This window comes from Trachemys scripta, chromosome 4 (assembly GCF_013100865.1).
Source record: "Trachemys scripta elegans isolate TJP31775 chromosome 4, CAS_Tse_1.0, whole genome shotgun sequence".
Taxonomy (NCBI): Eukaryota; Metazoa; Chordata; order Testudines; family Emydidae; genus Trachemys; species Trachemys scripta.
The window spans coordinates 38,858,604-38,872,622 of record NC_048301.1 but is presented as its reverse complement, the minus strand read 5'-3'; the positions used below and the strand labels follow the sequence as shown (position 1 = coordinate 38,872,622).

The following is a 14,019-nucleotide window of genomic DNA, read 5'->3' as shown; positions in this document are numbered from 1 at the left end:
GCTGCTGTTGGTGGAATCCAATTGGCTGCATTTAGTATTGCACAGTTCATTGTGACCCTTAGGAAAAGTGCATATAGAGTTGGGTGTAGCTCTCAATGGTTGAGGAATTGGGTTTCCTGTATGTGTTGTTCCCAACCTTACCACAGATTCACTGTGTGGGTTTTAGAGAGCGTCTCCCATTATGACATTTAGGGCCATATTTTCTAAAGAGCTCAGGGACCAGTGTGCTGAGCTCTTTTAAAAACCTGAAACTGGGCAAGTCTGAGAATCTGGTCCTTAGCCTGTCTGGGTCTCTGACCTTGTATGTAAAATTGATCCTAATAGCACACCTCTTCCTCTGGACATTAGCTCTGGATCTCCAAGTGAGGTTGAATACCAAGTTTCTGAAGTGGTGTCTGTTTTTTAAAAGCAGTGCATTACTTGGCATTGCCCAGGCTTGTGTTAACGATAATGAAACCACAGGCTCTTGATAAACTCTGTAGCTGTCTTTATAGCAAATGCTGCTTGTCTTGATTTGGATACTATTACCTGGAGCACACTTTAGCAGGATGTGTACAGTATCTGTCATCGGTGATTTATTCCTTCCTAAAAGGAAGCAGCATTTATCTATTTGTGGTTCCCTTGTTAATACTGTGTGGATACACTAGGGTGTTGTGAATAGCATAACTGTTCATTTAAAAGGAGCTCTAAAAGTATTAGTGCCGGGGGAGAAGCCATAATTATCTGAATGGCAAACTTTTTAAAGTTCTTGTTGTTTGTTTTATTTTGCATCTTCTTTTACTGAAAGATAATAGTGCTACGTTAATGGGAGAGGGAGAGGGTGGGTGTATTTTGTGTCCTAGAAAGCCGTTCTGCTTTCACATCCCCTTCAATCAGGAAAGGCATCCAGCAATTCAGAGCCATTGTTCCGCTGAAAAGAATATGCCATTCTCTGGGAGGAAGAGTTCTTGTATATATGGTGGGAGAGGCATGTAATTTCCCATCTTGTGCCTTTCTTGGATCAGATGTGGAATTAATTCCACTGTTTAGGAAGGCTCACTACATTGTTTGTCACAATGCATAAAGGTTTTTGGAGACAGTGCATTATCAGTCTTCTGCTAGTATCCAGTGGAATATAGAGTATATCTCTTTAACATCTATTCTATATTATTTCAGTTTTCCTGTGTCTTTAATTGAGGGTGACACTAGCCTCACAGGCCTTAGATTTCATCACTTGCGTTAATGAAATGCTTGTATTTGGATATATTTCTCTCTGCAGCCATTACAGCGTTACCACATGTGGCAAAAAACATAGTGAACTAACACCTCCCTCTTTGTTTTTCATTTTGCAGCTGGTGCCACATATATCTTTGGGAAGAGTGGAGGCCTCATCCTGTACACCTGGCCAGCAAATGACAGACCCAGCACGAGGACAGATCGTCTTGCTGTAGGCTTCAGCACGACTGTGAAGGATGGCATCCTGGTTCGGATTGACAGTGCTCCTGGGCTTGGCGACTTTCTGCAGCTTCACATAGTGAGTACACGCCCAGTGTACTATGCCAGACCTGGGTTTCACTTATGCATGCATCAGTAATGTGGATATGTGTTTTGGGTGTTCCTGAAGAGTTAAAGCTGAATGTTGCTTAGGAAAAGGAAGGTGTAATCATTAGATGTATGATTAAAGGGATCGCTCATAGGATCAGGGAGGTAATGCTTCCTCTTGACACAATGCTGGTTAGACTATATCTGGGGAGGCCTATTTATAGATTTGGGTACTATCCTATAGATAGAATATACAGAGGAAACTGAGAGAGTTCAGAGAAGAATAAATAGAATGAGAAGGAAATGGGAAGGAATGGACTTAGATAATGAATCAAAAGACTAATAATGTAAAACATCATGTGTCATGTAGATTCTTCATTTTCCGTGTCTTCAGCACACACTGAATTAACTTCCCCAGGCACTCCTTCAGGGTCTGATTTATTTGGCTAAGTGTGATACTGAAGTTTGCGACAGAACTCCAATGGAATTTAATGGGAGTGTGATTTACACTTACATTAGGACTATTTTATGGCAATGTTAACCCACCCTGCCCTATGCAAAAGCCTGGAAATGATGGAGAGTATGGTTCCCTTTACCTCATCCCCTTTTCTTTTTATACATTAGAAAGAAGATATATTGTTCTCACTGGGTAGGAACAAAAGAAACTTAAATGCTAGGCCAGATTCTCAGCTGGTGTTGATGAGCATAATTCCATCCACATCAATGGAGCAATGCTGTTCCACACTTGCTGAGGATCGGCTTAATGGATTTAATTTGGGATAATAAAAATTTGATTTCAGTTGCAGAAATACATTTTAACAATGTGACTGGGAAAGACATAGGCCCAACTTCTGATAGAGATGTTAGAATCAAAAGCAAATCACTGGAAAACTTTGAGATGATGGTAGATGAGGGAGAAAATGGAGTCCTGTGAGAAAAGCAGGAGGGTAGACTAAATACGAGCTTTCCAGATTTTTCAGGTAATAGGTTTGCAGCCTAAGAAGTTGGAAGTACCAGTCTATGCCCGCCACCTCCTGTTCAGCAGTTTCTGCTCTAACTCACAACAGGGATTTGGTTGTTTGTAACACTGAGAATGGGATTTGAAGCTGTTCAAGCTTGATGGCAGTTTAGAGAGAACATAGCTGAACAGGAGGTTTGCTACAGCCCAGCATAAAAGGACCAATATTACAAAGTGTTGAGCATCTTACACTGCCATTGACTATTAAGGGAGTTGAGGATGTTCAGTTTCTTATAGGAGGCACTCAGTATTTTACGGGGTTTTCCTGAGGCCGGGGTTGGAACCTAAAGTGCTACCCACCAATACTGCTATTAGGAAAAGTGATTGTGAGCCACTGATCATGTGAACATGGATCCCCCAACCCTAACAATACAGTGAGTCTGTTAAATGGATATAAACAAAATGCCAGACATACAGTGAGAACATAATTGGCCAAGTGTAAAAGGAGAGATTTTCATGATAATTTTGGGTTTCTCTTTACTTTTGGATCATTTGTTTAGAAAGCAAACAAGATTGTGGAATCTAATATTGCCCATAAATTGCTGGTGTGTTTATAAGGGAAATGAGTGTAATATTAATTAACACCAACATATTCTCATACAAGCATTTTCTTTTGTCTGGTGAAGATTTTGGGGATATATTTTTCCAGGGCTAAAATCCAACCATGACTAGATAAATCATGTAGCATGTGATCTCATGCCACAGTGATTATATGTGTTCATTTACTGTCCTCTCCAGTCTATTGATACTAGAGAGATTATTTTTTTATTATCGTAACACCTTGGAAACCTGGTCATGGACCAGGAACCCATTGTGCTAGGTGCTGTGCAAACACAGAACAAAATCCTTGCAACGTATTACTATGATGGTCACTTATGATCGAAGGAACAAAAGGCTGGCAGCTTACATTTGGAACCCAGAGCAACTGTTTGCTTCCATTTCAGTAGACACTAATGATGGTAAAGAACTGTGCTCAATGTGGTATTCTTTGTGATCAGGCAGGCTATAATGGGGTTTCTAGATAAATCATGAGCACACTTGTGATTTCTACCTTGCTTTTGGTGTTTATAGTTCACCTCTGAATTATGTCAAAAGTAATTAATCAATCTACCTGAACTTTTACATGTGCGATTTTATACCAGGACAGAACTTTGCTGGGATTATTGAAGCAAATCAGAAAAGATCTTTGTAAGACGAGAGTCCATTAATAAAGAATTGTTTACTTCCAAGATATTTTAATTTGTTTTTTTTTCTTTTTTGCTAGTAATATTTAAAGCTTGTCCTGTATACTCTAAATGTGTTTTGATCACTCTGCTCTCTGTGAGGACTGGGACCGTTTGGCTAGTTTTGGACACTTTGGCTTTGTATAATTGAAGTTATTAACCGTGATTGATGTTAGCAATAAAAATGCTGCAGGCATTGTTTCTGTGTTTTTAGGCCTGTGTGTGCCTTAGGATGCTCACAAGCAGCAAATGCAGGGCTACTACAGATTTAATGTCTCTTGTTGTGTTTTGGTCATTACGGAGTAAGTATTTGTGTAAGCCATTCAAGAAGGGCAGGAGGGCACTGCTATTCTCGTCTAGGTACTCTGTCTCCTGATATGTACCTCTGATCCTGCCCAGGCCCAAATGGGGAACCCAGTCTGAGAGGGAGACCTCATATCTACGGACACAAAAAAAAAATAGAGCAGAAAGATTGAAATGATATGGTTACTGGTTCCTTGAGCGTCCATAATATTTTGTGTTATCTCATTTTGATGATTCAGCATTTCTTATGTAAATTAGTCACAATCATAACAATGAGTTAACAGCAGGTTTGGGTCCTGCTGGAGGTAAATTACTATCTAAAATGAGGGTTGCCACTTGAAACAAGAGACGCTTATGAGATGGGACCACATATGGTTTCCAGCCTCCCTGAATTTCTGGTTGCTTTTATTGAACAAAGATCTCTTCCAACTTGCAGAAAACTATTGCAGTGCTATCAACTCCCCTGTATTTGATAGATAACACCTGCAAAGATGCAGTGACACCGATTCACCTTCCAAAAGTCCTCCATTACCTCCACTGGGAGGACATGTACTCTTCCTGATCACAAGAGATGTGAGTAGGAAGAAAGACACAGGGAGGAGCAAGTGGAGATAAAAATGGAGGAGAAAAAGATAATAGTGGGAAGAAATTAGGATGGAGATGGGGAACTAGAATAGAGAGATTAAGCTAATGGTAAAAAGAGGGAGAAGAATGGCCAGCTGACTAGAGAAGAGAATTCTAGAAGGAAAAGTGGAAAGTAGGAAGAAAAGCACGAGAAAGAAGGAACAACAAACAAACAAGAGGTCAGTAAGTGATATAATTATAACATTTACTTTATACAATTTTAATAATGAATGATTTGGCTGTTTTCAGCAACAAAATATTTCAAAATTCCCAAGCTGTGGTCACTGGGAGAGGGTCCTGTATCCTCATTTCCCTGTGTTTGGATGCTATAGATCCGGGGTTCTCACAACACAATTTGGTGGCCTCAGAGTGCAGCCACCAACTCTTGTTGGTGACCGTTCTGACAACTTTTCCTAAAATATGTAATTAACTTTAGGAAAAACAAATAAATATGCAGATATACATGTCCAAATCATTGTAATTGATTAATGTAGGTTTTTTTTTTTTTTTTGCAGATTCAATAATACAATTAATGCACAGTTGTATTTTGGTGCCCCCAGCCCCACTGCCTCCCCCAATCCCTCACAAATTCCCCTCGCCCCCACTGCCTCCCCAAGGCCCCCACCACTCCCCAAGGCTCCCCATTTCCCCATTGTCCCCCTGGATCCCACTGCTCCCCCCACATTGCCTCGAGCTCCATTTTGCGGCCTCGCATCCCAGGCTCATCCTGCTCCTAGCCTCTTGACCATGGCACCTGGTAAAGCCAGCCCTGCTGAAGCCCTGCCATGTTGGGCTCAAGCCCAGAGCTGGAGCTTGTGGCTGGAGTCGGGGTGAGTGGGCGGGCGGTGCTGAGCCCCTGGGCACTGCAGGGAGGCACTGTTCCTTTGCTCCCTCCCCCATCTCTGCCCAAGAGGCTGTCCTGGTTGCAAGAAAACCCCCTGGTGGCCGCATGCAGCCATGCTGCCACATTTGAGAAACACTGCTATAGATCATCTCCATTTTGTGTTCAAAAGTTGTCAGTTAGCTACTCTTGCTCCACCAGACTGTCTTGGATTTCCGGCTGGTGGTAACAAGAGTTGACAGCAACCATTTCCTGGTGATTAGCAGTGAGCATATTCAGTCTCAGTGGTGTCTAAGATGGTGAGTAAGATGACACCTGACCTTCATGCTGTGAGCTATGGATAACAAATGACAGGTACCATTTTAGAAATTGCCAAGATGACTTCTACTTACTTATGTTAGTGGACACTTTCTGGTGTCTTTTGCTCTTTCACCCATGGCAGGCAACAGAGAGAAGTTTTACTTTCCATATACTGGAGGGGTGTGTGTGTGGAAGTTATTCTATTAATTGGGTCTGTATATAATTTACAGTGAATCTGCTTGGATTAATTTTTTCCATTATGAGCCTTTTAGACACTGTGGAGATTTGTGTGCCAAGGCATCTGTTTCCTATGACCAGAATTTATAACCTCTGTAACTCTTTCCTGCCTGATTTCAGTGAGACATGAGCTACCAGCCCGTGTATCATGCTGATCCATGTGGTGTATGAGGTGTTTATATACGCAACACTACCTGCACCTCCTGGAGGTGAAGTGTTATAAGGAGGTGTTTTCTGCTATCATAAGGTTTGTGTGCTATAGGTGTGCAGGTGGTGCTCTGAGTTGTGAGGAATCCCTTGTAACAGGTAGAGTTCTAGAAGGCTGCAGGCTTGAGTTATGGTCGGATGTTTCTACATATTCATTCTCCTTAATCTGCCACAGCTGTCATTTCCCAATTTACACCATGCAAAACAGCTCACAGAGAGTGAATAGAGGGGAACAGGACAGCTGTGGGTTATGATAGATGTTCTCCTCCTGATGACTACCAAGAGATACATCACTCACCCTGTGCACTGATGTTTTATACTGTTGTCTTTCATTTGGATATCTGTTGTAAACCATCAGCTCACCTCTGGTTTATCCTGAGTGTGGTTATGAGGTGGTTAGATTAGCCCACCTCTGAATTCTTGGGTAGACCTGGAATAGGTTTGGAGAAGGAAAACTCTAGGCCTGATCCTCGAATCCTTACTAAGGAAAAACTCCCAGTGACTTCAAAAATAACACTGCCTGAATGATGTCAATCCAATGGGAGTAGAGAGTCGTCAGCACCACTCATTGTCCGATCATAGCTGAAGGCTGCAGGGTTTGACATAGAATTATTTTGGATCTCAAGACCTAACCATGAGGAATGTGAGAAAAAGGCATCTTCTCTGGCTTGGAGGGGACCTGGATAAATGGAGGCTGAGAGGGAGAGAATAGGGCTGAGGTGTGTCCATTGGGTCAGATTTCGTTTTCTTCTATTTTCAGTGCATTAGTGTTTGAAAAACAATTTCCCTATCAGAGGGGTAGCCGTTTTAGTCTGAATCTGTAAAAAGCAACAGAGGGTCCTGTGGCACCTTTAAGACTAACAGAAGTATTGGGAGCATAAGCTTTCGTGGGTAAGAACCTCACTTCTTCAGAGGTTCTTACCCACGAAAGCTTATGCTCCCAATACTTCTGTTAGTCTTAANAGTGCTGACAGGGACCTATATCAAGATCTCCCTGGCTAAAGAGGGGTACTACAGTGTGTGTGTCCTTCATACTGTAGTAATGCCCCCTGGAATATTGTTTCTTAAAAATATAATTTACTTTCTTAGTAAATATTAAAACTTCTGTCTGTAGTATTAGAGCATTTGCTTAAAAATATTAAGAATTCATCCTCTGAACTTGGAGTGTAATACTGCCATTTGGCTTTCATTTCCCCTGATGTTTCATATTACTGTTGATGAGTCAAACTCACTGTGGGAAAAGAATATCACGTCTTTGTTTTCTATTTGAAACCTTAAAAAGCAACAGAGGGTCCTGTGGCACCTTTGAGACTAACAGAAGTATTGGGAGCATAAGCTTTCGTGGGTAAGAACCTCACTTCTTCAGAGGTTCTTACCCACGAAAGCTTATGCTCCCAATACTTCTGTTAGTCTTAAAGGTGCCACAGGACACTCTGTTCCAATTTCCCCATCAGAGCTTGTTTTGAGTGACAAAGGCCTGTTTGGGTTCCTAGGCTGAGGAGCTTTAACAGCTCATTAGTCACTTGTGTGAAGAGAGTCTGCTAGGGACACTCAGGGCAGCTTCCAGCCTAGACATGCAATCTCAGCAGAGATAAGAGAGTTGGGATAGGGGCAGGAGCACTGAAGAGGGGATGTGATGAAGTAGGTGTTTTCTGAGATCTGTGCAGAGCCAGCATGTTTAAGATATGGTGTTTATACCATAGAGATGATAATAATTCACATTTTACACTTATATAGAGCTTGTGTGTTCAAAGTCACTTCGAACATGAGACACCTTGGCTTTCCTCAGTCTTGCATCAGCCATGGTTTTGTTCCAGAGCTCTGCATTTGCTTGTTTCCAATGTTGAACCATGTCTTGCGCAAAGTGGGCCAAATTCAGAGGATATAAAAGTGGGCGTGATTTACTTCCACTGACACACCCTTGTTGTTAGTTGCTTTTTCTGCTGCTCTTTATTCTCCCAGGAGCTTGGTCTGTACATTTAACCAAGTTCAATTCCCTTCCACACCCCTCCTGCAACTACGTCTACCCTGTGAGCTAGAGGTGTGATTCCCGCCTCGCACAAAAACTCTCGAGCTAGCTTTCATTAAACTAGCATACTACAAATAGTAGTGTAGCCATGGTAGTATGGGTAGTGGTGAGTGGAGGTACAGGCTAGCTGTGCATAGCACATTATGCACAGGGTCCAGGTGGGTTGGTACTTGACATGGCTCCTGCTTGCTACATCTCATGCTACCTCCACTCTACTATTTTTAGCACGCTAGCCAAAAATGAGAGCTAGCCATGAGTATGTCTGTGCGAGCTGGGACTCAGATTCCTAGCTTCAGGTGTAGGTATAGCCTTACGCTCAGATTTGGCATGAGATTCTGGTTTCAGTTACATTAACTAATGTAAATCCAGATAACTCCATTGAACTGAATCCTGATCTCATTTACTCTGGTGTGAATTCAAATCCATTGTTAATGGAGCTTTTCTGAATTTATGCTAGTTTAACTGAGAACAAATTTTGGCCAATTAACTTCAGTGGAGGTTACTCCAGATGTATATAAGTGCGTCTGAGAGAAGATGTGTAAGAGGGAGTGAAGATTACATATTAGTAGGTGTGAGTTTAGAGGAGATTGAATTGTCGTAATTTACATTCTGAGAGGGGAGGAAGATGGTGTAAGTTACACTAATTTTGACCCAGACTTGCTGCTGAATTTGGCTCGGTTTCCCTATGTATGGGACACATATGGGATACTGGCATCCATAAGAAAGAAGGAAATGTCTGACAAATAAGGTCAGTAACTGTTCCAGAAATTAAGTGCCACTCTTAGTGGCCAAAGAACAGGACTCCAACCGGTGCCCAGCTAGTGTAGGTAACGTCTTTCTCACTTCTCTTATTGAACATTTGAGGAGAGTGATTGTCTATCCAAAAGCATAACAGTCATTTAATCAGGAAAGCCATAATCCTTTTACCGTTGCTGAATGTCACATTGTCTGGTGTATTCTGTCAGGCTGAATTTCTCCACACTGTTACTTCATACACAGTACAATTGGCTTCTTTATTGCTCCTTTAATTCCTTGGGCCAGATTAATCACTGGAGTAACTCCACTGAATTATACAAGGGATAAATTAGGCCCAGTGTTCACTATAGTATTTTATAATCTGTCAATAAAAAGACAATCCTCCCTGAATCCAGAAGCCTATATTCAACTAGATAAGCCATAGAAAATAGATGCGTCCTAAACCTGGCCTTTAAAATGGAGATAGTACTTTACATTCTTCTCAGCTCGAATGGGGAGTACTAGATGTGAGGGACACTGCAACTAAAAGCTCATGATCTAAAGGCCTTAGATTTGTGACTAGGGGACACCTGAAGGCCCCTGTGTGTCTCTGGGTAGCAGAGCCTAGATTGGTACATAAAGAGAATGCAGGTCACTGAGATACATAGGACTATATTAGAAAAGAGTGTTAAACAGCAACAAAGCCATATTTTATGTAACACAGCCTTTAATTGGAACAGGCCTATATTTCTGGAAAGGTAGCTTGAACATATCTGTATGTATTCCAGGAGATAAGGAACCACAATGTGCACACAAAAATATGAAGGACAATAGGATAAACCAGATGTGCTTGATAAGCAGTGACAAGATGAAATGACAGGGGGATATAGTTTCAGAATCATCCTTATGTCCATGAGAGACTTTTGTTATTGTTGGGGAAATCTCAAAAGGTTTGTAGGCTTGGTGATGAGGAGCAGCAATCGGTCAAGGGATCCTCAGCTGATGTCAATTGTCATATCTCCATTTGTTCAGTGGAGCTATGACAACTGAGGATCCGCCCCTTAATGTTCTCAGAGGCTTATCCAAACCTTATGCAGACTTCTTGGGTCTGAAAAACCTCCCGAGTTTGGACACTCACGCTGTGTCTGCTCTTCCGTGGAGAGCAGAAGAACAGGAAAATGAAAAGTAACTTGTAAAGAAAAAGTTGACCCAACTTTTTTTGAAACAAAGTTTTTGAGTTTGCAGAGAAGGTTAAAGGTCAGTTTTTAATTTCTGTGAACTAGCTCACCATCAAAATAGTTCATTTATTTTTATCTGCCAGCATTTTTTGCATAGCAAGATATGGTGTTAAGTTTTGGTAGTAAGAGAGTAGGAGTTGAGTGCTAAAGCTTTGAAGTTTAGGATGAAGAAGCTCCCAGCCCCAGTGTGACTGTTTATGTCTAGCATCACTTGGCATTATGCCTCATCAAATTTTCTCATTGACCCTTTGAGCCACAATCTCTGCTTTGTTGCCAGTGGTTACACCAGGTGTATAGCTCAGTGCAGCAGTGCAAGAAATAACTCATTGACTCCCTGTAGCTAAAGATGATGGATTTTATATCCCCAGCTGCATTTGGCCATCATAAAGGCTCAGAGTACTGATATGGGAATTCATTAACCACCCACTGAACAGCTTCATATTCTTAGATCCTGGTGCTTCTATCACTGCTGTTGAAGCTGATGAATACTACTTTGATAGATGGCGAAAGAAACCGTAGGGCTGTTGTAATGGCATGACTGGAGTAGCACCCCCTTGTGGACCTTCCTAGCATCCTGATGTGGCTGCAGGTCTCTGTGAGGGGCAGGGAGGAAGTCTCTTACCCCTGGGTCCACTGAGCAATCCTACAGTTTTAACGCGTTGGGGGGGCTTAGCCCTAAAATGTTCCCAAGCAAAAAGTAAAGTCAGCTCACTACTGGGTCATCCCTAGTCTTCTAAATAGTTCCTTGAGCATCAGTCAGGTGAGCATCAGATTCACTTGGGGGCTAAGAGCTTCTCTCCCAATGGCTGCCCTGGCTATCAGGCCTGTTTTTCTACCAGCAAAGCTTCATCTTGCTTCCTCGCCAGTCTGCCTTGAACTGAGCCAAGTTCTCTCATTTTATTCCCACTCCTGGCTTGGCATTGGCTGTAAGTATAGTGGAGCAGGGCTAGCTGGGTCCATAAGCTTGCTTTAACTCCTTCTCTGCAGGTTTTGGCCTCTCTGCTCCATCTCAGCTGTGTTCGCCTTAATGGTAACATTGTGGTTGGACCAGCAGCTTGCCAGGTTGGAGTCACAGGTGTGGGAGCAATGTTGGCCCTTCAGGTCCCCAGGCTAGATGAGATTAGTTGGATGGTGAGGAATGAAAATTAAGGGGAAAAAATAAAGTATTAGTGCTAAGTACCATGACTAATTCTGTGAAATGTGCCCTAAAGCATTGGCAGTTAAACAAGCCACCTCTGCTTGTTTATCAATAAAGGGGGTTGGGGGGAGGGGGAGATAGTATCCTGCCTCTGGCAAGGCCAGTCCCTGCTTCTAAGAGGAAGGAAAAACAAAATGAAAAACCACACCTCCCAAATAAGGCAAAACCCATAATGCACCTGCCTAGTTATGAAATGGGTGAGACAAATTCACTCCTGTCTCCTGCATGTAATTAGTCTACAACTTGAAGCGCGAGACTTGCGTACCTTTATTCTTATCTCAAATTCTAGTGGAGCTTCAAATGTTATCATTTTCCATTAAGTTATCCTGCCTTTTAGATCCTGCCACAATATTTATCCCAAAGACCCCTGCTGACACAAATTCCAGATGTAGATTGTATAGTTGGCAAAGAAGTAAAGGGTCCTTGCTGATTGACATTTATCTTCTGGGAGTTCAGACTATGGCTACTGTTTCTAAGATAGATGACCTTATCCAGGACTCTAGTACTTATCTTACTAACAACTTGCATAGCACAACTCATATTGCATTGCAAACTTCCCTTGAGTATTTTTAAACACCAAAAACTAATTAGGGTTCTCATGATTGACATTTGCTGTCTTGTTTTGTTTTGTTTTTTTTAGTATGGCCACATGGTCTGGTAGTGAATATAAGGAATGAGCAAGCTGATTAAGATAAAATGACAACAACAATTTGTTTTCAAGTTCTGAAAACTTGGAATTGTTTGTCCTTTTTTTTTTTTCATTTTTGTGGGAAAGTACGAAAATGTTATGGAAAGGGCTATTTTTGTCCTTTTCTGGGTTATCTGAAGTGAAACGCAACAGAAATCTCACAAGAGAGCTTGTTCTCATGAGATTTCACAGACTCGGAGATGTATCTGAATTTGTTGGTATTTATTCCAATTAAAACACCAATGGTTCACCCATCACTAGTAGAGATTCTGGGGTACAATATCACCCCCTTTACAAGAAACACATACCAAATTATAAGTGTGATATCAAAACTCTCTCTCACACACACTCACACAAAGACACTGCACAAATAAACAGTAAATTAAATCTGTATATAATAAAATCTTCTCGTTTCTTATATTTTTACCACCTTCTGTATTGCCATTTCCAAAAATCAAATTCACAGCATTGCTGCTAATGTAGGACAGCAGGGTGCAATAATAACTCATTGGTTACTCAAATGGAGGCCACCACTCAGAGAAAATTAAAGTAGGACAATTATCAGTTTAATTTACCCCTGGCTTGATGTCTGATGTGACTGTTTCATCAAAGACAGTATGGTTTTTTACAGTGTCAGACTACAGTAAAGTTGATTGGCTGCCTAAGTAACTAGTAAAAGTATTTAAAACAGGAATGTAGTATTAAAACTAAGAGGGAAAAATTAACTTTGATCAAGAAAAAATAATAGCAATATCACATTTACATGATGTCTTTCATGTGCTGTAATATATATACTACTTACTATATTTTTCACTCCATGCATCTGAATAAGTGCATTTTAGCCCACAAAAGCTTATGCCCAAATAAATTTGTTAATCTCTAAGGTGCCACAAGGACTCCTTGTTGTTTTTTCATCCCAAAGGTTTGCAAAACACTTTGCATTCTCCAGATCACTTCCACTGAAATGCAGACACCTCTGTGATGAAACTCAGCAGCTCTTTAACACAAATAGTTTAGGGCAAGGAGTGAATAATACTACTACATCCAGTTGAAACTACAGAGGGAATTTTAAATAGGCAATGTGTAGTTAGTTTCCTGAACTGGAATTTAGCTAGGATGCCCACATATGAACTCTTCCAAATGTACCCATGAAATCTTCAATGACCCAAGTGTGCAAGAGCTCCGAATTTTCTCTCATTGAGAAAGAGAAAACCCTCCAACAGTAATGTCTGAAATATAAAAAAATAGTACTTTAAAGGTATTCTATAACTAATCCTCACAGCACCCACATGAAATGTAGGTATGAATCTTTTTACACATGGGAAAACTGAGGAACAGAGGCCCAAGGCCACAAAGAGAGACAGTGAAAGAGCTAAAATTGGATCTTGAGTTTCCTGATACCTATTCCTGTGCTAAAATCACCGGGCCACACCTGTCAGCAACATCATTGGCAGAATGCTTTCTTACTGCATACTGGGAAACTGGTTGAATGTTGACTCAGAAGTAAGAACAGTACCTATTAGAAAACTGTAATGTCCACACCATTTTCTGCTGCACTGTGAATTGTCTTCAGAGAGCTTTCATTCAAATACTGACAGGGCCTGACCTTGCTTAGCTTGTGAGATCTGTTGGGATCACAGCCTGAGGTGGTATTATTTGTGCTAATAAGCCTCTCCCTTTAGTTAACCTCGCAGTACATAAAACATAATTGAACTGAAAGCATCCTGCTGATTTGAAAGGCTTTTATGTTAAACAGGTGATGCAGGTTTTTCCCCTTCCATCTCTGTGTTTAATAGAGGAGGAAAAAAACCTACATACATTAAATCTGAAACCCAGTGGACATAAAGCATCTGTAGT

General features: G+C 41.3%; 1 protein-coding gene across 21 annotated transcripts in view; it reads left to right on the top strand.

Annotated features, from left to right (window-relative positions):
- The window catches only part of NRXN3 (neurexin 3), a 1,378,693-nt gene that overhangs the window by 1,035,163 nt on the left and 329,511 nt on the right, over positions 1-14,019 (top strand). For all 21 annotated transcript variants that reach the window (XM_034768377.1, XM_034768393.1, XM_034768389.1 and 18 more), the window contains one exon: positions 1,332-1,513. In XM_034768377.1, the coding sequence (XP_034624268.1) occupies positions 1,332-1,513 (182 nt within the window). The remainder of the gene's footprint in view (positions 1-1,331; positions 1,514-14,019) is intronic.